The 26076-nt window shown below is 34.4% G+C and overlaps 1 protein-coding gene across 2 annotated transcripts; it reads right to left on the reverse strand.

The window, feature by feature from the left end:
* Positions 1 to 1355: 1355 nt before the first annotated feature.
* LOC138327253 (tenascin-like) lies at positions 1356 to 25621 on the reverse strand. 2 transcript variants are annotated; one of them, XM_069273232.1, is made up of 13 exons: positions 25038 to 25478; positions 23740 to 23883; positions 20565 to 20687; positions 20145 to 20288; positions 14569 to 14691; positions 14148 to 14291; positions 12269 to 12391; positions 11851 to 11997; positions 8694 to 8816; positions 8274 to 8417; positions 6397 to 6519; positions 5979 to 6125; positions 1356 to 1576 (listed from the first exon to the last, which is right to left on the reverse strand). In XM_069273232.1, exons 1-13 carry the CDS (start codon positions 25222 to 25224, stop codon positions 1371 to 1373), a joined length of 1878 nt encoding a protein of 625 aa, XP_069129333.1. In that variant the 5' UTR covers positions 25225 to 25478; the 3' UTR covers positions 1356 to 1370. The 2 variants fall into 2 exon arrangements, with proteins under 2 accessions (XP_069129333.1, XP_069129337.1); XM_069273236.1 differs by lacking the exons at positions 5979 to 6125; positions 6397 to 6519 and having other exon boundaries at positions 25038 to 25621.
* Positions 25622 to 26076: the final 455 nt, after the last annotated feature.

Below are 26076 nucleotides of genomic sequence, written 5' to 3' on the forward strand. Positions count from 1 at the left end.
CCAGTGACCTTCAGATCTGACACTGTAAACAATATATGTACCAGTAACCTTCAGATCTGACACTGTAAACAATATGTACCAATGACCTTCATAGTTGACACAGTAAACAATGTGTACCAATGACCTTCATAGCTAACACTGTAAACAATATGTACCAATGACCTTCATAGTTGACACTGTAAACAATGTGTACCAATGACCTTCATAGTTGACACTGTAAACAATATGTACCAATGACCTTCATAGTTGACACTGTAAACAATATGTACCAATGACCTTCATAGTTGACACAGTAAACAATGTGTACCAGTAACCTTCAGATCTGACACTGTAAACAATATGTACCAATGACCTTCATAGTTGACACTGTTAACAATATGTACCAATGACCTTCATAGCTGACACTGTAAACAATGTGTACCAATGACCTTCATAGTTGACACTGTAAACAATGTGTACCAATGACCTTCATAGTTGACACTGTAAACAATGTGTACCAATGACCTTCATAGTTGACACTGTAAACAATATGTACCAATGACCTTCATAGTTGACACTGTAAACAATATATACAAATGACCTTCATAGTTGACACTGTAAACAATATGTACCAATGACCTTCATAGCTGACACTGTTAACAATATGTACCAATGACCTTCATAGTTGACACTGTAAACAATATATACAAATGACCTTCATAGTTGACACTGTAAACAATATGAACCAATGACCTTCAGAGCTGACAAGCATTTGTAATAACACCAATAACACCACTAAACATCAGAAATAACACACAAATTTCATGTAAAAAACATTTTGAACTAAAATTGCCCTTAAAATTTGACATTTCTAACCTGATAGTACAGCAATATCAATGATCTTCAGATAGAGCTGACCAGACACTCTAATTGTCAAAGTTCAACATAGGATGCAATATAATCTTTTTATCATCTATCACCTTCTGAGTTGTATAACATTTTATTAATGCCAATACAGGCAACCTTCTTAAGTTCTTATACAACAAAACTGTAATACAAATGACCATCAAATCTTACCATGGATACTATATTTATCCTCTGATTTTTGTTTTTGTTCATGAATAAGCCACACCTGAGTACAAGCCACAATGCTGATTTCCAAGAAAAAAAAGTGTGGCTTATACACTTTAAAATATGGAAAAGTTTTTTTTTTATAAATTCTAGGCCTTGTAAAATAAGTCAAGGTTATTTATTTAAACAGCTACAAGAAGCTTTCAAATGCAATGTGTGTTAATGCCCAATATCTAATTATTGCCTAATGGTGAATGAAAAACAGCTGTTTAAATATGTTAAAAGATTTGACCCATGTCACCATGAAAATCAGTTAGTAATTAATTGAGATATGAAATTGTTAAATCATTTAATGAGGACTTACTTGATGTACAGGTGCCACCTGGTGTATTATATCCATTACTGTCAAAATAGTCTGTCTTACACCTGCACACATTTCCTCCAGTACTTGTACACTCAGCATTGGTATCAGAACACTGGACCACACCAGTCAGGGCACTGTTACAGGAGACACTTAATGCAAGCTCTGAAATATAATATGTTTGTTACATAATCAACCCGACCACATCATGTTGTGGGTTACCTTTGTAAGCACAAAATGTTACTGCAAACTCTGAAACTAAAACAGTTCAGCTGTTAGTAACCTGTCACCCCGGCATTGGATCTGAACAGATCAGAAACATTAAGGTAACTCTGCTAATAAGTAAAACATATCAAACATCATAAACCTCCAACTCCTGTCAATGATGTTCAATGTAAGTTAAATAAAACATTTCATGTCATCTAGTTGTGGAGTATAGTACATTAATTGTACCATTAGTCTTCTCCAGTCAAACTTTTAATAGAAAATGGAGTATAGTACATTGTACCATTAGTCTAATGTACCACCTGCAATCAGGAGAGGACTAAGATAGGTCAATCCTTTAATAGATATATCAACATCTTTTTGTCAATAAAATATTTGGAAATTGAAACTTTGAAGTCTTCAGAGTTAAAATACTAACTGTTTACAGTCAGCTGTTAATAAAAGAAATGCTATTGAATATCAGTACCTGAAATGATTTGCAGTTGTAAAAACAGATCAATTTACAAAGGATCCATCCCGGAGGGATCTTTGCATAAACCAAACAATGTTTGTCAGTCAATGTAAAGAAGCTAGATCTTTTCTCTGCTTTCTTTTCCTTTCAAAATATTTAATACACATAGGGATCCAAAGTATAACAGCAACAGACTCCAATTTTTAAATCAAATATGATCACTGTCAGCCAATTCGCAATATGGCCACTGTTGTGTTTTTGGATTTGTTCTAAACTGAATATGCAGAATCAAGAAGACACTTCAGTTTTGACTTTCTGAAAGTGTCAAAATCCCAGAAATCTACCTGTGTGGGCTATTTCATTTGATATATGTCCATTCATAGAAACACTGGAGTCAAACAATAAATCAAATTGAATGTTTTGCCTACAGTCCGGTCGACTTCAACTTATCCGTGGGTTAATTGACCGATCGCCAGGTGTAATAGAGCCACGCCTCGTGCTCACAAACGCACGTGTTTCTATTCAATGTCGGAGCAAACATCGTAGCACACACAATACAAAATACAAAGTCACGTGCGGTTTGATTGACAGCTGGCGATCAATCAATTACTTTAAATTTAATTCAACACATATTCTATTCGTTGATTATTTACAGCATCTATGTAATTGTCACTTAAGGGTTAAGAACAGACTAGTTGTAGAGGAAAGCTGGAGTATCCAGACAAAAACCACATTATATGGTGTAGACTCGATCAGTACCTGTCAACATGCAGCCTAATAGTACATTAAGAGTTTCTTAGACAGAAATAAATAACGTTAATGGTAACATGTCAATCACTCCAATCAAAAACACATTGAACTTAGTTGTTAACAGCCAAACCCATTCAATGAATAGTTTTTGCTCAAATAACAAATTGTCAAACATTTTCCTCAATCAAAATTAGAATATATCTACAGTTTATCTTGTGTTTCAAAAACACCTAAAATCAGCGTAGGTTGTAGTCCATGATGTGTAAATTAATTGCTTTAATTTATTCTGTGAAGAGCATGCATGCATGACTGAACACTTATACAATGATAAATTGTATTCTATTTATTCTTGTTAACTGATCATTATTAACTAAAACAACATCCATGAAATTTTAACTACTTCATTCACTCACTTCCATCAGGTTATGTATACAACACATTCAATTATTTTTATAGTTCAGGTGTATTATGCATTTGTATCACTTGAAATATTTTCATCATTAATTCAAATTATGTCAAAATCACATGCAATATAATAATGAGGAGTATTTCTTTTAGTAAGTTGGTCAACAATGTTTATGTTTATTCAAGCATTAATGTTTCTATATAGTTAAGATCAAATTCTGTAAATGATATCATTTAATAATTCTGTTAGCAAGTTAGCCATTTCTATCAAAACTGTTTTAAGTGTATTTACCTATTGGAGGTGTTAATTTAATTAATTGACCAATAATGAATATGTTGTCAGTTATATAATATATCAACATTATGAGTATTCGTACCTATACACTAGCTGTTTACTTTTTGTACTGTTAGTAAAATGAGTTATCTATGTATAACATGAATTTTTTGAGAGTACATTTTTTTCCTGGTTTGGAGCTTTCAAAATATCATTTGGATGGAAACAATCACAATTGGCAAAAGGTATACAGTGTATTTTGATCAATGTTACAGTAGAAGATGAATCGCATTGTATTTATATCTGTGGTTCAAAAGCCACCACAAAAACAACCAAAGTTTCTACGCAATAAAAATTCTATGTTCAAACTACAGTAGATTTGTTCAGTTGATAACAAATAAAATGCATTATTTCAAAAATGAGAGGCCTCAGTATACATAAGTTGTATACAGTAGATTTGTTGGTAACAATATTTCATTAATAAAAGACCCAGTATACATATGTTGTACAAAGTTTTAATGATCAATTCCCCTGCGAATCGATCATGAATAATTCATGAACAGATTCATGAACATTTGATGAACTGTTCATAAAAGTTCATGAATTATTCATGAACATTAAATGGCCAAATGAAAATAGTAAACAATGCTTCATGAACTGTTCATGAACAAATTGATGACAGTTCATGAATAAGTGTTCATGAACAGTTCATGAACTACATCATAACCAGTTCATGAACTGCATCATAACCAGTTCAATACTGAATCCAAACTTGTAATGAATTACAACTGTTACAATCCTACTTTAATATTGAAAAAAAATATATATATAAAAATGTCTCCACTGACATGTTTATTTTTCAAGCATTGAATTTTCTTTTTAGGAGAAAATGGCAAACTTATAGTATAAATTATGAATTGATGTCATAATAACATACATTGCATACAATATATGAAATTATTGTTTAGTTTGGGTTTTTTTTAAAGAGAGTTGAAAACATTTCCTTTGATAGCATATATGTTGAATAAACCTGTCTATTGTAGTTCAGTGGTGAAGTTTACGCTGACAGTATATAAGTGCAAGGGCCCTTTGTGTCCAGCTGTTTCCCCTTCTCTGTACCCCTTCCCTATCCCCACTAAGTATGACCTTGAGGCCATGGTCCATCCTTAATCTCAGTGTGTAAATTCCTTACACATGTCTAAGCACAATATTATGTGCGCATACATTTCTGGCTACTAGCTTGTGAAAGGAAATGTCCTGACCCTTAAATGACTAGTTACATTTGATAGCTTCTGTATCCATAAAATGCTAATATTTATCATTAATTAAAGGACTAGCTACCATGTATATCAACTGATGCTGACTACCACCCAGTACATTGGAAGCATTTCCTGTCAAACAAATGGAGCCAGTAAATGGAAAGTTTCAATAGTTAAAATGTGACTTTTGAAAAACAGATTCTACATACATTTGTATATTAACCTTTAATATTTTAGATACCAATTATTTATACATTTCTTTATTGTTTCACACCTTTCAGGTTATGAAACTAGCTCGTGTACTTGTAGAAATCAAATCAGAGATCTCCATGTTATGTTGCACACACATGTACATGCAAACTCCAGCTCCTAAAGATATGCTATGCACATTAAATTGAAATCAAACAAACAATATAATTAGATATTTAACATACCTGTAAACTGTGTCATCAATCCATAATATGAACCTTTGGATTATAAGATATCCTAAGAATTGTTGCACATAGTTCATCTCTTTGTAAATGAATCCATCACTGTTTAAAATCTGGTGATGTCATGACCCTATATTCCAGCACCCAATCAAAAGCCAGATTGTTTGTCATGTGATCATGCAAGAGGCTTCTCTTTGATTTTATGAAAAATTAAATTTTTTGAGCTCCACATATTTTTGAAAAATAGAAAAAAAAAAATAAACCAAATTTAGAATTAAAAAATCAAGGCATGTTTTTAAAGCATAATTAATATATAACCATTAACTTCAATTTAGTTCATGAAAATATAATTTATGTTCATTAATAGTTCATGAATTAAAAAAAAAGTTCATGAACAATCTTCTGATGTTCATGAACAGTTCATGACAACCATATTTAGATATTATGTTCATGAACTATTCATGAATAGTTCATGAAACTTCATGGACACTTCATGAACCAATGTTCATGAACTGGTTCATGAACTTGATATGAAAAATTTAATGAACAATTCATGAACATTTACAGAAAGTTCATGAACATTCATGAACATTTCATGGTTCATGAAAGTTCATGAACATCAATTCGCAGGGGCTAAAAGCTGTAATGTGTTATCATGTTAATAAGACAACGGAGGCTTCTCCTTGTCAGTGATTCTTTATTTACCTTATGTGATCTTTAACTACAGCATCAGTTGTTTGTTAGTAAGCCTGATCACTATCTCCTGACTTACTTGTAGTACATGCCCCACCATTGCCTGGTGCTGAACCATCACTGTCATAGTAACCATTGTTACAGGTACACACATTATTGGTACACACAGAGTTGTCCTTACAGGCGTTTGTTGGTGATGATGGACATGATACTCCTGGATTTAGTCCTGATTTAATGGTTCAAACAATTAATTTGTTTTTTTGATGTGGTAAAAGGCAAATGAAGTATTAATGACTAAAACCATAATCTATGGTTATAGATGATATTAAATGATTGTGAAGGTGAAGTTAAGTTTTCACTTTTAAATATTGTGATCAATCAACACGCAACAAAGACAATCCTTACAGATTTGTTACAATATGATTTATACTTCACAGTAATTATTGCAATTAAGAACCAGCATGAAATTTGTGTTGTGTATATTTGTTGTTACTTACTTAATTGACAGGTAGCACCACTGTCATAGTAACCTGTGTTACAGGTACATATACCCCCACTACAGGTAGACAAGGCTGTACATTCATTGAGGACATTGTTACAGGGCTCTCCAGGTAGGATTTCTGATTATAAATGTATGATACAAAATAGCAAAACATAAAAATGTTGCCCTATGTATGTTATCCATTATTCACTCTCCCTCAAATGTAGGAGTTAAACTCCAATATTTCCCTTGGTTATCCCATGGTGACCAGAAAACAACTTTTTTGTCATATACTTAATAAATATGGTTATCTTACGATTGCTAGGGAAAAGATTTAACTGTGTCTTTTACTGGAGTAGGGAAAAGACAGCTTGTTCACGCTAGACAATGATGTCATCATTATACATGCAGCAGAACTTTGTCGAAGATGTCCTTAATTTTGTCACATTGCAGCATGTTTCTAAACAATTTAATTCACCATTTTTTATCAAAATATTGTATTGAAAATACAAAACCCAGGTCTGTCAGTGATGAACATTAGTGGTAACATGTCAATCACTCCAATCAAATACAAGTTTACATATCAACAAGAGGCCCAGAGGGCCTGTATATTGCTCACCTGGTTTGTAATGCCTAAGAATGTTCTGAATACAGGTTCATTGTTTCTTTTCTGAAGGAATTTGAATATTTACCCCTAATTCCCCTATCGAGCCCCACTCTTTCTGCTCCAAGGGGTCAAAGCCAAAATTTATACAAATTCTGTTAACCCCAAGGATGTTTCTGGGCCAAATTTGGTTAAAATCAAAGCAGAACTATATGGCTATTAGCGATTTATAGCATTTACCTCTAATTCCCCTATTAGGCCCGCCCCTCCTGCCCCCAGGGGATCAGAGCCAAAATTTATACAAGTTCTGTTCCCCTTCCCACTAAGATGTTTGTGGCCAAATTTGGTTACAATCCATGCAGAACTCTAGGACAAGTAGCGATTTATAGGATTTACCTCTACTTCCCCTATTGGGCCCCGCCCCTCCTGTCCCCAGGGGGTCAGAGCCAAAATTTATACAAGTTCTGTTCCCCTTCCGCCAAGGATGTTTCTAGCCAAATTTGGTTACAATCCATGCAGAACTCTAGGACAAGTAGCGATTTATAGGATTTACTTCTACTTCCCCTATTGGGCCCCGCCCCTCCTGTCCCCAGGGGGTCAGAGCCAAAATTTATACAAGTTCTGTTCCACTTCCGCCAAGGATGTTTCTGGCCAAATTTGGTTACAATCCATGCAGAACTCTAGGACAAGTAGCGATTTATAGGATTTACCTCTATTTCCCCTATTGGGCCCCGCCCCTCCTGCCCCCGTGGGGTCAGAGCCAAAATTTATACAAGTTTTGTTCCCCTTCCCCCAAGGATGTTTGTGGCCAAATTTGGTTACAATCCATGCAGAACTCTAGGACAAGTAGCGATTTATAGGATTTACCTCTATTTCCCCTATTGGGCCCCGCCCCTCCTGCCCCCGGGGGGTCAGAGCCAAAATTTATACAAGTTCTGTTCCCCTTCCCCCAAGGATGTTTGTGGCCAAATTTGGTTACAATCCATGCAGAACTCTATGACTAGTAGCGATTTAAAGGAAATGTTGATGGACGGACGGACGACGGACGGACGACGGACGCAGCGCCATGACATAAGCTCACCGGCCCTTCGGGCCAGGTGAGCTAAAAATACATTATTTAACGGTCAAACACATTCAATAATATATCTTTTGTTTCCAGAACAAACTGTTGAACATCTTACATGTATATTGTGTCTTGACCATCTGATTTAACAACAACTGAAATAAATATCTTTAACTACAGCATCAGTTGTTTGTTAGTAAGCCTGATCACTTATCTCCTGACTTACTTGGAGTACATATCCCGTTATTGGTTGACAAACCATCACTGTCATAGTAACCATTGTTACAGGTACACATACCACCAATACATATAGAGTTGACCTTACATGCGTTTGTTGGTGATACTGGACATGATACTCCTGGATTTAGTCCTGATTTGGAAGGATATGGTTCAAACAATCAATTATGTAGGTTTTTTGATGTGGTAAAAGGCAAATGAAGTATTAATGACTAAAACCATAATCTATGAATGATATGAAATGATTGTGAAGGTGAAGCTAAGCTTTTACTTTTAAACATTGGAATCAATCAACATGCAACAAAGACAATCCTTACAGATTTGTTACAATATGATTTATACTTCACAGTAATTATTGCAATAAAGAACCAGCATGAAATTTGTGTTGTGTATATTTGTTGTTACTTACTTAATTGACATGTATCACCACTGTCATAGTAACCTGTGTTACAGGTACATATACCCTCACTACAGGTAGACAAGGCTGTACATTCATTGGGGATGTCGTTACAGGGCTCTCCAGGTAGGATTTCTGATTTAAATGTATGATACAAAATATCAAAATATAAAAATGTTGCCCTATGTATGTTATCCATTATTCACTCTCCCTCAAATGTAGGAACTCAAATGTTTCCTTTGGTTATCCCATGGTGACCAGCAACAACTTTTTTCTGCCATACTTAATATGGTTATCTTACGAATGCTAGGGAAAAGATTTAACTGTGTCTTTTTACTAGAGTAGGGAAAAGACAGCTTGTACATGCTAGACAATGATGTCATCATTATACATGCAGCAGAACTTTGTCGAAGATGTCCTTAATTTTGTCACATTGCAGCATGTTTCTAAACAATTTAATTCACCATTTTTTATCAAAATATTGTATTGAAAATACAAAACCCAGGTCTGTCAGTGATGAACATTAGTGGTAACATGTCAATCACTCCAATCAAATACAAGAGTCCATATCAAAAATACATTATAACAGTCAAACATGTTCAATAATATATCCTTTGTTTCAATATCAAACTGTTTAAACATCTTACTCAATCAAAAAATTAAAGAATTACACGTATATTGTGTCTTGACGATCTGATTTAACAACAACTGAAATGTAATTAAATTTACTCTGCATGGTGTAGAGCATTCATATTTTATTATACTTGCGTTTTGTGTTAAGTTAAAACATATCATTTTTGTTATATATGGCCTATAAAATAAGTTATCCAAACTTTAAAATTAATCATTCAAAAATATGATTTTTAATTAGGGCATGCAGTTTTTTGTAAATTACAACCACCTTTTAATAATTCAAATCATTGTTTCTGTTAGCAAGTTAGTCACTTCTATCAAACTATTTTAAGTGTATTTACAAAGTTTTGGTGTTAATTGACTAAGGAAAGTTTTCCAGCTAATGTACATAAAATACAATGTATACACATTACTATGAGAATAATCATACTTATTTTTGTACTGTTAGTAGTAAAGTTATTTAGTTATCTAGACATGTATATTCAAGAATATCTAGATATAAAAAAATCAGACTACATGTAGTATAACAAATAAAATATTATCTAAAATCATAAGTTGCTATACAGTAGATTTGTTGGCATTAATGTCTGTACAAAGTTTTAAATGATCAATTCTATAGATCATGAATACAAACAGAATGAACATTTGAATGAACTGTTCATAAAAGTTCATGAATTATTCATGAACATTAAATGGCCAAATGAAAATAGTAAACAATGCTTCATGAACTGTTCATGAACAAATTGATGACAGTTCATGAATAAGTGTTCATGAACAGTTCATGAACTACATCATAACCAGTTCATGAACTGCATCATAACCAGTTCAATACTGAATCCAAACTTGTAATGAATTACAACTGTTACAATCCTACTTTAATATTGAAAAAAAATATATATATAAAAATGTCTCCACTGACATGTTTATTTTTCAAGCATTGAATTTTCTTTTTAGGAGAAAATGGCAAACTTATAGTATAAATTATGAATTGATGTCATAATAACATACATTGCATACAATATATGAAATTATTGTTTAGTTTGGGGTTTTTTTAAAGAGAGTTGAAAACATTTCCTTTGATAGCATATATGTTGAATAAACCTGTCTATTGTAGTTCAGTGGTGAAGTTTACGCTGACAGTATATAAGTGCAAGGGCCCTTTGTGTCCAGCTGTTTCCCCTTCTCTGTACCCCTTCCCTATCCCCACTAAGTATGACCTTGAGGCCATGGTCCATCCTTAATCTCAGTGTGTAAATTCCTTACACATGTCTAAGCACAATATTATGTGCGCATACATTTCTGGCTACTAGCTTGTGAAAGGAAATGTCCTGACCCTTAAATGACTAGTTACATTTGATAGCTTCTGTATCCATAAAATGCTAATATTTATCATTAATTAAAGGACTAGCTACCATGTATATCAACTGATGCTGACTACCACCCAGTACATTGGAAGCATTTCCTGTCAAACAAATGGAGCCAGTAAATGGAAAGTTTCAATAGTTAAAATGTGACTTTTGAAAAAACAGATTCTACATACATTTGTATATTAACCTTTAATATTTTAGATACCAATTATTTATACATTTCTTTATTGTTTCACACCTTTCAGGTTATGAAACTAGCTCGTGTACTTGTAGAAATCAAATCAGAGATCTCCATGTTATGTTGCACACACATGTACATGCAAACTCCAGCTCCTAAAGATATGCTATGCACATTAAATTGAAATCAAAACAAACAATATAATTAGATATTTAACATACCTGTAAACTGTGTCATCAATCCATAATATGAACCTTTGGATTATAAGATATCCTAAGAATTGTTGCACATAGTTCATCTCTTTGTAAATGAATCCATCACTGTTTAAAATCTGGTGATGTCATGACCCTATATTCCAGCACCCAATCAAAAGCCAGATTGTTTGTCATGTGATCATGCAAGAGGCTTCTCTTTGATTTTATGAAAAATTAAATTTTTTGAGCTCCACATATTTTTGAAAAATAGAAAAAAAAAAAATAAACCAAATTTAGAATTAAAAAATCAAGGCATGTTTTTAAAGCATAATTAATATATAACCATTAACTTCAATTTAGTTCATGAAAATATAATTTATGTTCATTAATAGTTCATGAATTAAAAAAAAAGTTCATGAACAATCTTCTGATGTTCATGAACAGTTCATGACAACCATATTTAGATATTATGTTCATGAACTATTCATGAATAGTTCATGAAACTTCATGGACACTTCATGAACCAATGTTCATGAACTGGTTCATGAACTTGATATGAAAAATTTAATGAACAATTCATGAACATTTACAGAAAGTTCATGAACATTCATGAACATTTCATGGTTCATGAAAGTTCATGAACATCAATTCGCAGGGGCTAAAAGCTGTAATGTGTTATCATGTTAATAAGACAACGGAGGCTTCTCCTTGTCAGTGATTCTTTATTTACCTTATGTGATCTTTAACTACAGCATCAGTTGTTTGTTAGTAAGCCTGATCACTATCTCCTGACTTACTTGTAGTACATGCCCCACCATTGCCTGGTGCTGAACCATCACTGTCATAGTAACCATTGTTACAGGTACACACATTATTGGTACACACAGAGTTGTCCTTACAGGCGTTTGTTGGTGATGATGGACATGATACTCCTGGATTTAGTCCTGATTTAATGGTTCAAACAATTAATTTGTTTTTTTGATGTGGTAAAAGGCAAATGAAGTATTAATGACTAAAACCATAATCTATGGTTATAGATGATATTAAATGATTGTGAAGGTGAAGTTAAGTTTTCACTTTTAAATATTGTGATCAATCAACACGCAACAAAGACAATCCTTACAGATTTGTTACAATATGATTTATACTTCACAGTAATTATTGCAATTAAGAACCAGCATGAAATTTGTGTTGTGTATATTTGTTGTTACTTACTTAATTGACAGGTAGCACCACTGTCATAGTAACCTGTGTTACAGGTACATATACCCCCACTACAGGTAGACAAGGCTGTACATTCATTGAGGATGTTGTTACAGGACTCTCCAGGTAGGATTTCTGATTATAAAATATATGATACAAAATATCAAAACCTAAAAATGTTGCCCTATGTATGTTATCCATTATTCACTTTCCCTCAAATGTAGGAATTAAACTCCAATATTTCCCTTGGTTATCCCATGGTGACCAGAAACAACTGTTTTTGTCATATACTTAATAAATATGGTTATCTTACGATTGCTAGGGAAAAGATTTAACTGTGTCTTTTACTGGAGTAGGGAAAAGACAGCTTGTTCACGCTAGACAATGATGTCATCATTATACATGCAGCAGAACTTTGTCGAAGATGTCCTTAATTTTGTCACATTGCAGCATGTTTCTAAACAATTTAATTCACCATTTTTTATCAAAATATTGTATTGAAAATACAAAACCCAGGTCTGTCAGTGATGAACATTAGTGGTAACATGTCAATCACTCCAATCAAATACAAGTTTACATATCAACAAGAGGCCCAGAGGGCCTGTATATTGCTCACCTGGTTTGTAATGCCTAAGAATGTTCTGAATACAGGTTCATTGTTTCTTTTCTGAAGGAATTTGAATATTTACCCCTAATTCCCCTATCGAGCCCCACTCTTTCTGCTCCAAGGGGTCAAAGCCAAAATTTATACAAATTCTGTTAACCCCAAGGATGTTTCTGGGCCAAATTTGGTTAAAATCAAAGCCAGAACTATATGGCTATTAGCGATTTATAGCATTTACCTCTAATTCCCCTATTAGGCCCGCCCCTCCTGCCCCCAGGGGATCAGAGCCAAAATTTATACAAGTTCTGTTCCCCTTCCCACTAAGATGTTTGTGGCCAAATTTGGTTACAATCCATGCAGAACTCTAGGACAAGTAGCGATTTATAGGATTTACCTCTACTTCCCCTATTGGGCCCCGCCCCTCCTGTCCCCAGGGGGTCAGAGCCAAAATTTATACAAGTTCTGTTCCCCTTCCGCCAAGGATGTTTCTAGCCAAATTTGGTTACAATCCATGCAGAACTCTAGGACAAGTAGCGATTTATAGGATTTACTTCTACTTCCCCTATTGGGCCCCGCCCCTCCTGTCCCCAGGGGGTCAGAGCCAAAATTTATACAAGTTCTGTTCCACTTCCGCCAAGGATGTTTCTGGCCAAATTTGGTTACAATCCATGCAGAACTCTAGGACAAGTAGCGATTTATAGGATTTACCTCTATTTCCCCTATTGGGCCCCGCCCCTCCTGCCCCCGTGGGGTCAGAGCCAAAATTTATACAAGTTTTGTTCCCCTTCCCCCAAGGATGTTTGTGGCCAAATTTGGTTACAATCCATGCAGAACTCTAGGACAAGTAGCGATTTATAGGATTTACCTCTATTTCCCCTATTGGGCCCCGCCCCTCCTGCCCCCGGGGGGTCAGAGCCAAAATTTATACAAGTTCTGTTCCCCTTCCCCCAAGGATGTTTGTGGCCAAATTTGGTTACAATCCATGCAGAACTCTATGACTAGTAGCGATTTAAAGGAAATGTTGATGGAGACGGACGACGGACGGACGACGGACGCAGCGCCATGACATAAGCTCACCGGCCCTTCGGGCCAGGTGAGCTAAAAAATACATTATTTAACGGTCAAACACATTCAATAATATATCTTTTTGTTTCCAGAACAAACTGTTGAACATCTTACATGTATATTGTGTCTTGACCATCTGATTTAACAACAACTGAAATAAATATCTTTAACTACAGCATCAGTTGTTTGTTAGTAAGCCTGATCACTTATCTCCTGACTTACTTGGAGTACATATCCCGTTATTGGTTGACAAACCATCACTGTCATAGTAACCATTGTTACAGGTACACATACCACCAATACATATAGAGTTGACCTTACATGCGTTTGTTGGTGATACTGGACATGATACTCCTGGATTTAGTCCTGATTTGGAAGGATATGGTTCAAACAATCAATTATGTAGGTTTTTTTGATGTGGTAAAAGGCAAATGAAGTATTAATGACTAAAACCATAATCTATGAATGATATGAAATGATTGTGAAGGTGAAGCTAAGCTTTTACTTTTAAACATTGGAATCAATCAACATGCAACAAAGACAATCCTTACAGATTTGTTACAATATGATTTATACTTCACAGTAATTATTGCAATAAAGAACCAGCATGAAATTTGTGTTGTGTATATTTGTTGTTACTTACTTAATTGACATGTATCACCACTGTCATAGTAACCTGTGTTACAGGTACATATACCCTCACTACAGGTAGACAAGGCTGTACATTCATTGGGGATGTCGTTACAGGGCTCTCCAGGTAGGATTTCTGATTTAAATGTATGATACAAAATATCAAAATATAAAAATGTTGCCCTATGTATGTTATCCATTATTCACTCTCCCTCAAATGTAGGAACTCAAATGTTTCCTTTGGTTATCCCATGGTGACCAGCAACAACTTTTTTCTGCCATACTTAATATGGTTATCTTACGAATGCTAGGGAAAAGATTTAACTGTGTCTTTTTACTAGAGTAGGGAAAAGACAGCTTGTACATGCTAGACAATGATGTCATCATTATACATGCAGCAGAACTTTGTCGAAGATGTCCTTAATTTTGTCACATTGCAGCATGTTTCTAAACAATTTAATTCACCATTTTTTATCAAAATATTGTATTGAAAATACAAAACCCAGGTCTGTCAGTGATGAACATTAGTGGTAACATGTCAATCACTCCAATCAAATACAAGAGTCCATATCAAAAAATACATTATAACAGTCAAACATGTTCAATAATATATCCTTTGTTTCAATATCAAACTGTTTAACATCTTACTCAATCAAAAAATTAAAAAATTACACGTATATTGTGTCTTGACGATCTGATTTAACAACAACTGAAATGTAATTAAATTTACTCTGCATGTGTAGAGCATTCATATTTTATACTTGCGTTTGTGTTAAGTTAAAACATATCATTTTTGTTATATATGGCCTATAAATAAGGTTATCCAAACTTTAAAATTAATCATTCAAAAATATGATTTTTAATTAGGGCATGCAGTTTTTTGTAAATTACAACCACCTTTTAATAATTCAAATCATTGTTTCTGTTAGCAAGTTAGTCACTTCTATCAAACTATTTTAAGTGTATTTACAAAGTTTTGGTGTTAATTGACTAAGGAAAGTTTTCCAGCTAATGTACATAAAATACAATGTATACACATTACTATGAGAATAATCATACTTATTTTTGTACTGTTAGTAAAGTTATTTAGTTATCTAATATTCAAGAATATCTAGAATCAGACATGTAGTATCTATATATATCTAAAATCTGCTACATGTCTGATTCTATAGATATAAATAAAAATTCTATGTTCAAACTACAGTAGATTTGTTCAGTTGATAACAAATAAAATGCATTATTTCAAAAATGAGAGGCCTCAGTATACATAAGTTGTATACAGTAGATTTGTTGGTAACAATATTTCATTAATAAAAGACCCAGTATACATATGTTGTACAAAGTTTTAATGATCAATTCCCCTGCGAATCGATCATGAATAATTCATGAACAGATTCATGAACATTTGATGAACTGTTCATAAAAGTTCATGAATTATTCATGAACATTAAATGGCCAAATGAAAATAGTAAACAATGCTTCATGAACTGTTCATGAACAAATTGATGACAGTTCATGAATAAGTGTTCATGAACAGTTCATGAACTACATCATAACCAGTTCATGAACTGCATCATAACCAGTTCAATACTGAATCCAAACTTGTAATGAATTACAACTGTTACAATCCTACTTTAATATTGAAAAAAAATATATATATAAAAATGTCTCCACTGACATGTTTATTTTTCAAGCATTGAATTTTCTTTTTAGGAGAAAATGGCAAACTTATAGTATAAATTATGAATTGATGTCATAATAACATACATTGCATACAATATATGAAATTATTGTTTAGTTTGGGGTTTTTTTTAAAGAGAGTTGAAAACATTTCCTTTGATAGCATATATGTTGAATAAACCTGTCTATTGTAGTTCAGTGGTGAAGTTTACGCTGACAGTAATAAGTGCAAGGGCCCTTTGTGTCCAGCTGTTTCCCCTTCTCTGTACCCCTTCCCTATCCCCACTAAGTATGACCTTGAGGCCATGGTCCATCCTTAATCTCAGTGTGTAAATTCCTTACACATGTCTAAGCACAATATTATGTGCGCATACATTTCTGGCTACTAGCTTGTGAAAGGAAATGTCCTGACCCTTAAATGACTAGTTTACATTTGATAGCTTCTGTATCCATAAAATGCTAATATTTATCATTAATTAAAGGACTAGCTACCATGTATATCAACTGATGCTGACTACCACCCAGTACATTGGAAGCATTTCCTGTCAAACAAATGGAGCCAGTAAATGGAAAGTTTCAATAGTTTTAAAATGTGACTTTTGAAAAAAAACAGATTCTACATACATTTGTATATTAACCTTTAATATTTTAGATACCAATTATTTATACATTTCTTTATTGTTTCACACCTTTCAGGTTATGAAACTAGCTCGTGTACTTGTAGAAATCAAATCAGAGATCTCCATGTTATGTTGCACACACATGTACATGCAAACTCCAGCTCCTAAAGATATGCTATGCACATTAAATTGAAATCAAACAAACAATATAATTAGATATTTAACATACCTGTAAACTGTGTCATCAATCCATAATATGAACCTTTGGATTATAAGATATCCTAAGAATTGTTGCACATAGTTCATCTCTTTGTAAATGAATCCATCACTGTTTAAAATCTGGTGATGTCATGACCCTATATTCCAGCACCCAATCAAAAGCCAGATTGTTTGTCATGTGATCATGCATGAGGCTTCTCTTTGATTTTATGGGAAAAAAAAATTTTTTGAGCTCCACATATTTTTGAAAAATAGAAAAAAAAAAATAAACCAAATTTAGAATTAAAAAATCAAGGCATGTTTTTAAAGCATAATTAATATATAACCATTAACTTCAATTTAGTTCATGAAAATATAATTTATGTTCATTAATAGTTCATGAATTAAAAAAAAAGTTCATGAACAATCTTCTGATGTTCATGAACAGTTCATGACAACCATATTTAGATATTATGTTCATGAACTATTCATGAATAGTTCATGAAACTTCATGGACACTTCATGAACCAATGTTCATGAACTGGTTCATGAACTTGATATGAAAAATTTAATGAACAATTCATGAACATTTACAGAAAGTTCATGAACATTCATGAACATTTCATGGTTCATGAAAGTTCATGAACATCAATTCGCAGGGGCTAAAAGCTGTAATGTGTTATCATGTTAATAAGACAACGGAGGCTTCTCCTTGTCAGTGATTCTTTATTTACCTTATGTGATCTTTAACTACAGCATCAGTTGTTTGTTAGTAAGCCTGATCACTATCTCCTGACTTACTTGTAGTACATGCCCCACCATTGCCTGGTGGCTGAACCATCACTGTCATAGTAACCATTGTTACAGGTACACACATTATTGGTACACACAGAGTTGTCCTTACAGGCGTTTGTTGGTGATGATGGACATGATACTCCTGGATTTAGTCCTGATTTAATGGTTCAAACAATTAATTTGTTTTTTTGATGTGGTAAAAGGCAAATGAAGTATTAATGACTAAAACCATAATCTATGGTTATAGATGATATTAAATGATTGTGAAGGTGAAGTTAAGTTTTCACTTTTAAATATTGTGATCAATCAACACGCAACAAAGACAATCCTTACAGATTTGTTACAATATGATTTATACTTCACAGTAATTATTGCAATTAAGAACCAGCATGAAATTTGTGTTGTGTATATTTGTTGTTACTTACTTAATTGACAGGTAGCACCACTGTCATAGTAACCTGTGTTACAGGTACATATACCCCCACTACAGGTAGACAAGGCTGTACATTCATTGAGGACATTGTTACAGGGCTCTCCAGGTAGGATTTCTGATTTAAATGTATGATACAAAATAGCAAAACATAAAAATGTTGCCCTATGTATGTTATCCATTATTCACTCTCCCTCAAATGTAGGAGTTAAACTCCAATATTTCCCTTGGTTATCCCATGGTGACCAGAAACAACTTTTTTGTCATATACTTAATAAATATGGTTATCTTACGATTGCTAGGGAAAAGATTTAACTGTGTCTTTTACTGGAGTAGGGAAAAGACAGCTTGTTCACGCTAGACAATGATGTCATCATTATACATGCAGCAGAACTTTGTCGAAGATGTCCTTAATTTTGTCACATTGCAGCATGTTTCTAAACAATTTAATTCACCATTTTTTATCAAAATATTGTATTGAAAATACAAAACCCAGGTCTGTCAGTGATGAACATTAGTGGTAACATGTCAATCACTCCAATCAAATACAAGTTTACATATCAACAAGAGGCCCAGAGGGCCTGTATATTGCTCACCTGGTTTGTAATGCCTAAGAATGTTCTGAATACAGGTTCATTGTTTCTTTTCTGAAGGAATTTGAATATTTACCCCTAATTCCCCTATCGAGCCCCACTCTTTCTGCTCCAAGGGGTCAAAGCCAAAATTTATACAAATTCTGTTAACCCCAAGGATGTTTCTGGGCCAAATTTGGTTAAAATCAAAGCAGAACTATATGGCTATTAGCGATTTATAGCATTTACCTCTAATTCCCCTATTAGGCCCGCCCCTCCTGCCCCCAGGGGATCAGAGCCAAAATTTATACAAGTTCTGTTCCCCTTCCCACTAAGATGTTTGTGGCCAAATTTGGTTACAATCCATGCAGAACTCTAGGACAAGTAGCGATTTATAGGATTTACCTCTACTTCCCCTATTGGGCCCCGCCCCTCCTGTCCCCAGGGGGTCAGAGCCAAAATTTATACAAGTTCTGTTCCCCTTCCGCCAAGGATGTTTCTAGCCAAATTTGGTTACAATCCATGCAGAACTCTAGGACAAGTAGCGATTTATAGGATTTACTTCTACTTCCCCTATTGGGCCCCGCCCCTCCTGTCCCCAGGGGGTCAGAGCCAAAATTTATACAAGTTCTGTTCCACTTCCGCCAAGGATGTTTCTGGCCAAATTTGGTTACAATCCATGCAGAACTCTAGGACAAGTAGCGATTTATAGGATTTACCTCTATTTCCCCTATTGGGCCCCGCCCCTCCTGCCCCCGTGGGGTCAGAGCCAAAATTTATACAAGTTTTGTTCCCCTTCCCCCAAGGATGTTTGTGGCCAAATTTGGTTACAATCCATGCAGAACTCTAGGACAAGTAGCGATTTATAGGATTTACCTCTATTTCCCCTATTGGGCCCCGCCCCTCCTGCCCCCGGGGGGTCAGAGCCAAAATTTATACAAGTTCTGTTCCCCTTCCCCCAAGGATGTTTGTGGCCAAATTTGGTTACAATCCATGCAGAACTCTATGACTAGTAGCGATTTAAAGGAAATGTTGATGGACGGACGACGGACGGACGACGGACGCAGCGCCATGACATAAGCTCACCGGCCCTTCGGGCCAGGTGAGCTAAAAATACATTATTTAACGGTCAAACACATTCAATAATATATCTTTTGTTTCCAGAACAAACTGTTGAACATCTTACATGTATATTGTGTCTTGACCATCTGATTTAACAACAACTGAAATAAATATCTTTAACTACAGCATCAGTTGTTTGTTAGTAAGCCTGATCACTTATCTCCTGACTTACTTGGAGTACATATCCCGTTATTGGTTGACAAACCATCACTGTCATAGTAACCATTGTTACAGGTACACATACCACCAATACATATAGAGTTGACCTTACATGCGTTTGTTGGTGATACTGGACATGATACTCCTGGATTTAGTCCTGATTTGGAAGGATATGGTTCAAACAATCAATTATGTAGGTTTTTTGATGTGGTAAAAGGCAAATGAAGTATTAATGACTAAAACCATAATCTATGAATGATATGAAATGATTGTGAAGGTGAAGCTAAGCTTTTACTTTTAAACATTGGAATCAATCAACATGCAACAAAGACAATCCTTACAGATTTGTTACAATATGATTTATACTTCACAGTAATTATTGCAATAAAGAACCAGCATGAAATTTGTGTTGTGTATATTTGTTGTTACTTACTTAATTGACATGTATCACCACTGTCATAGTAACCTGTGTTACAGGTACATATACCCTCACTACAGGTAGACAAGGCTGTACATTCATTGGGGATGTCGTTACAGGGCTCTCCAGGTAGGATTTCTGATTTAAATGTATGATACAAAATATCAAAATATAAAAATGTTGCCCTATGTATGTTATCCATTATTCACTCTCCCTCAAATGTAGGAACTCAAATGTTTCCTTTGGTTATCCCATGGTGACCAGCAACAACTTTTTTCTGCCATACTTAATATGGTTATCTTACGAATGCTAGGGAAAAGATTTAACTGTGTCTTTTTACTAGAGTAGGGAAAAGACAGCTTGTACATGCTAGACAATGATGTCATCATTATACATGCAGCAGAACTTTGTCGAAGATGTCCTTAATTTTGTCACATTGCAGCATGTTTCTAAACAATTTAATTCACCATTTTTTATCAAAATATTGTATTGAAAATACAAAACCCAGGTCTGTCAGTGATGAACATTAGTGGTAACATGTCAATCACTCCAATCAAATACAAGAGTCCATATCAAAAATACATTATAACAGTCAAACATGTTCAATAATATATCCTTTGTTTCAATATCAAACTGTTTAACATCTTACTCAATCAAAAAATTAAAGAATTACACGTATATTGTGTCTTGACGATCTGATTTAACAACAACTGAAATGTAATTAAATTTACTCTGCATGTGTAGAGCATTCATATTTTATACTTGCGTTTGTGTTAAGTTAAAACATATCATTTTTGTTATATATGGCCTATAAATAAGGTTATCCAAACTTTAAAATTAATCATTCAAAAATATGATTTTTAATTAGGGCATGCAGTTTTTTGTAAATTACAACCACCTTTTAATAATTCAAATCATTGTTTCTGTTAGCAAGTTAGTCACTTCTATCAAACTATTTTAAGTGTATTTACAAAGTTTTGGTGTTAATTGACTAAGGAAAGTTTTCCAGCTAATGTACATAAAATACAATGTATACACATTACTATGAGAATAATCATACTTATTTTTGTACTGTTAGTAAAGTTATTTAGTTATCTAATATTCAAGAATATCTAGAATCAGACATGTAGTATCTATATATATCTAAAATCTGCTACATGTCTGATTCTATAGATACAAAAAATAATCAACTGCAGCCAAATTTTAGGGATATTTTCAATATTCCAGAGAATGGTACTGGCCAGTCTGATATAAAAATTATTTTGTGGTTTTGATTTTGTATAGAACCAGTTATAGCTGGCCATTGGGACAATGTGTTTCAATAAATAAATGTACAAGACAAATTACATTGTACATGTATATATTTATATCTGTGGTTCCACAGCATGTTTTTCAGAACAAAATTCCATGTTAAAACAGTAGACTTGTTGGTAACAATATGAAATATTTCATTAATAAAAGACCCAAGGATACATATGTTGTACAGCATTTTAGTGATTAACAAGAGATCCCAGAGGGATCTTGGCGCCCACCAAAGATTGATCTATGTCTGACAAATGAAAGAGGGATCTTTTCTCTGCTTTTCAAACTTACACTTCTTTTTTCTGCTTTTCAAACTCCAAGATGGTGGTCGCAAAATGCAATAGGCAGAACTAGTGTCCTAGAGGAACCTACATATGATATTTGAGAACAATCCCTTCAATACTTTCTGAGAAATAGCGGTAACAAACTTTAACTATCAAAATCCAAGATGGCCACCGGTCGGCCATCTTGTTGACCGATCAGTCCCAAAATGCAATATGCACAACTGGGGTCCTAGGGGAACCTACATATGAAATTTGAGAAAGATCCCTTCAGTGCTTTCTGAGAAATAGCGGTAACAAACTTTAACTATCAAAATCCAAGATGGCTACCTGGCGGCCATCTTGTTGACCGATCAGTCCCAAAATGCAATATGCACAACTAGGGTCCTAGGGGAACCTACATATGATATTTGAGAAAGATCCCTTCAGTGCTTTCTGAGAAATAGCGGTAACAAACTTTAACTATCAAAATCCAAGATGGCTACCTGGCGGCCATCTTGTTGACTGATCAGTCCCAAAATGCAATATGCACTACTAGGGTCCTAGGGAAACCTACATATGAAATTTGAGAACAATCCCTTCAATACTTTCTGAGAAATAGCCGTAACAAACTTTAACTATCAAAATCCAAGATGGCTGCTGGTCGGCCATCTTGTTGACCGATCAGTCCCAAAATGTAATATGCAGAACTAGGGTCCTAGAGGAACCTACATATGAAATTTGAGAACAATCCCTTCAATACTTTCTGAGAAATAGCGGTAACAAACTTTAACTATCAAAATCCAAGATGGCCACCGGTCGGCCATCTTGTTGACCGATCAGTCCCAAAATGCAATATGCACAACTGGGGTCCTAGGGGAACCTACATATGAAATTTGAGAAAGATCCCTTAAGTGCTTTCTGAGAAATAGCGGTAACAAACTTTAACTATCAAAATCCAAGATGGCGGCTGGTCGGCCATCTTGTTGACCGATCAGTCCCAAAATGCAATATGCACAACTAGGGTCCTAGGGGAACCTACATATGAAATTTGAGAAAGATCCCTTCAGTGCTTTCTGAGAAATAGCGGTAACAAACTTTAACTATCAAAATCCAAGATGGCTACCTGGCGGCCATCTTGTTGACCGATCAGTCCCAAAATGCAATATGCACTACTAGGGTCCTAGGGGAACCTACATATGAAATTTGAGAAAGATCCCTTCAGTACTTTCTGAGAAATAGCGGTAACAAACTTTAACTATCAAAATCCAAGATGGCGGCCTGGCGGCCATCTTGTTGACCGATCAGTCCCAAAATACAATATGCACAACTAGGGTCCTAGGGGAAAATACATATGAAATTTGAGAAAGATCCCTTCAGTACTTTTAGAGAAATAGCGGTAACAAGAATTGTTAACGGACGGACGGACGGACGGGCGACGGACCACGGACGAAAGGCGATTTGAATAGCCCACCATCTGATGATGGTGGGCTAATAAAAAGCTTGTGTCGTCGTTTTTATCTGGTAAGGGAGGCTTCTCCTTGTCAGTGAATCTTTATTTGTTCTATGTGATCTAACTACAGCATCAGTTGTTTGTTAGTAAGCCTGATCACTATCTCCTGACTTACTTGGAGTACATATCCCGTTATTGGCTGACGGACCATCATTGTCATAGTAACCATTGTCACAGCTGCACACATTATTGGTACACATAGAGTTGTCTTTACATGCATCCCCAGGTAATGCTGCACATGATACTCCGGGATTTAGTCCTGATTTGGAAGGATTTTGTAAAAACAATAAATTTGGTTTTTGATGTGGTATTAAAGATAGATAGATAAATGAGCTATTGCTATTTATGATTAAAACCACAGTCTGGCTTAATCGAATGATATTAAATGATTGTTATTTTTTACTTACGAATATTATGATCAATCAACATGCTACAAAGTCTTTAAGATTTGTTTTCATTATCATAAAATATTTTACTTAATAGTTTCACCTTTATACAAAATATCAAAACATAAACATGTTCCCTATGCATGTTATCCATTATTCACTCTCCCTCAAATGTCGGAGTTAACTCCAATGTTTCACCTGGTTATCTCATGGTTACCAGAAACCACTTTTTCTGTCATATTCTTAATTAATATGGTTATCTAACGAATGCTATAGAAAAAATTTAATCATCTTTTACTGGAGTAGGGAAAAAACAGCTTGTAGACGCTAGACAATGATGTCATCATTATACATGCAGCAAACATTGTCGAAGATGTCCTTAAAGGGACAATTCACTCACGCTAATTCTTTTACATAACCAAGAAGCAAAATATGGCATAAATGTATTGTTCTACATTTCTTATGAAACATATAACAAAAGATATTGACAAATTCCACGTCATTGTTTAGTATTTTAATTGATACCGTTGTAATTACAAATCGTTGATCAATACGATTAAGCAGGTACAATATGTACGCTGTACCAATATCCGAGCCAAGGTCACGCACGTTAAACAAATGAACTACATAACCACTGTGGAGGTGATATAATGATTTTTTAGGCAAGACAATTCACCTAATAAGGTAAACACACTTCTGTCAGAGCGATTTGAGCTGTTCTAGACAAAAGTAGCATTACTCTACGAGCAAGGGACTGGGTTCGGCATACAAGATATTCGACCACAATGTGTAATGGCGGACAGCGAGTGAGTTTGAATATTTCACACGCATTTCACCACCATGGGATTTCTGACATATCACAGTAAAACCGACTGATCTAATTTGCATTAGAACTGGGGGTTTTCCGATATATATACAAATTTTAATGTTCTCGTAGAATGAATTGTCCCTTTAATTCTGTCACATTGCAGCATGTTTCTAAACAATTGAATTCACTAATTTTTATTGTATATTTGTTGTTACTTACTTAATTGACATGTATCACCACTGTCATAGTAACCTGTGTTACAGGTACATATACCCTCACTACAGGTAGACAAGGCTGTACATTCATTGGGGATGTCGTTACAGGGCTCTCCAGGTAGGATTTCTGATTTAAATGTATGATACAAAATATCAAAATATAAAAATGTTGCCCTATGTATGTTATCCATTATTCACTCTCCCTCAAATGTAGGAACTCAAATGTTTCCTTTGGTTATCCCATGATGACCAGCAACAACTTTTTTCTGCCATACTTAATATGGTTATCTTACGAATGCTAGGGAAAAGATTTAACTGTGTCTTTTTACTAGAGTAGGGAAAAGACAGCTTGTACATGCTAGACAATGATGTCATCATTATACATGCAGCAAACATTATCGAAGATGTCATTATCACATTGCAGCATATTTTCAAACAATCTAATTCACCATTTTTTATCAAAATATTGTATTGAAAATATAAAAAAACATGTATGTCAGTGATGAACATTAGTGGTAACATGTCAATCACTCCAATCAAATACAAGTGTACATATCAAAAATACATTATTACAGTCAAACATGTTCAATAAAATTACTTTTGTTTCCATATCAAACTGTTTAACATCTTACTCAATCAAAAATTTAAAAGAATTTCATGTATATTGTGTCTTGACTATTTGATTTTACAACACCTGAAATAAAAACATAGCTGCAGCCATTGATATGTATAATTCAATAGTGTATTAATGTTGACTTGATTTGATCTGGAATTGGTGAGGTCATCATGGATATGTGAGACAGTTACGCGTGAAAAGGTGATGTGAAACGCGTGAAAAGGTGATGTAATTAGACAATATGTCGCATATTATACAAGGTTTATGTTGAAAAGGCAGCTTTATGTAATTGTTAGTTGGATGAACAATCTAGTTTTGATAATAACAGAATGTAATTTCTCACTTAAATTAATTATGTAATTTTATTGTAACAGCTAGTTGTTAACGATGCTCCACAGCTGACAAATTGTATTTTTCACCATCAAAA

Source organism: Argopecten irradians, chromosome 1, assembly GCF_041381155.1.
Source record: "Argopecten irradians isolate NY chromosome 1, Ai_NY, whole genome shotgun sequence".
Classification (NCBI taxonomy): domain Eukaryota; kingdom Metazoa; phylum Mollusca; class Bivalvia; order Pectinida; family Pectinidae; genus Argopecten; species Argopecten irradians.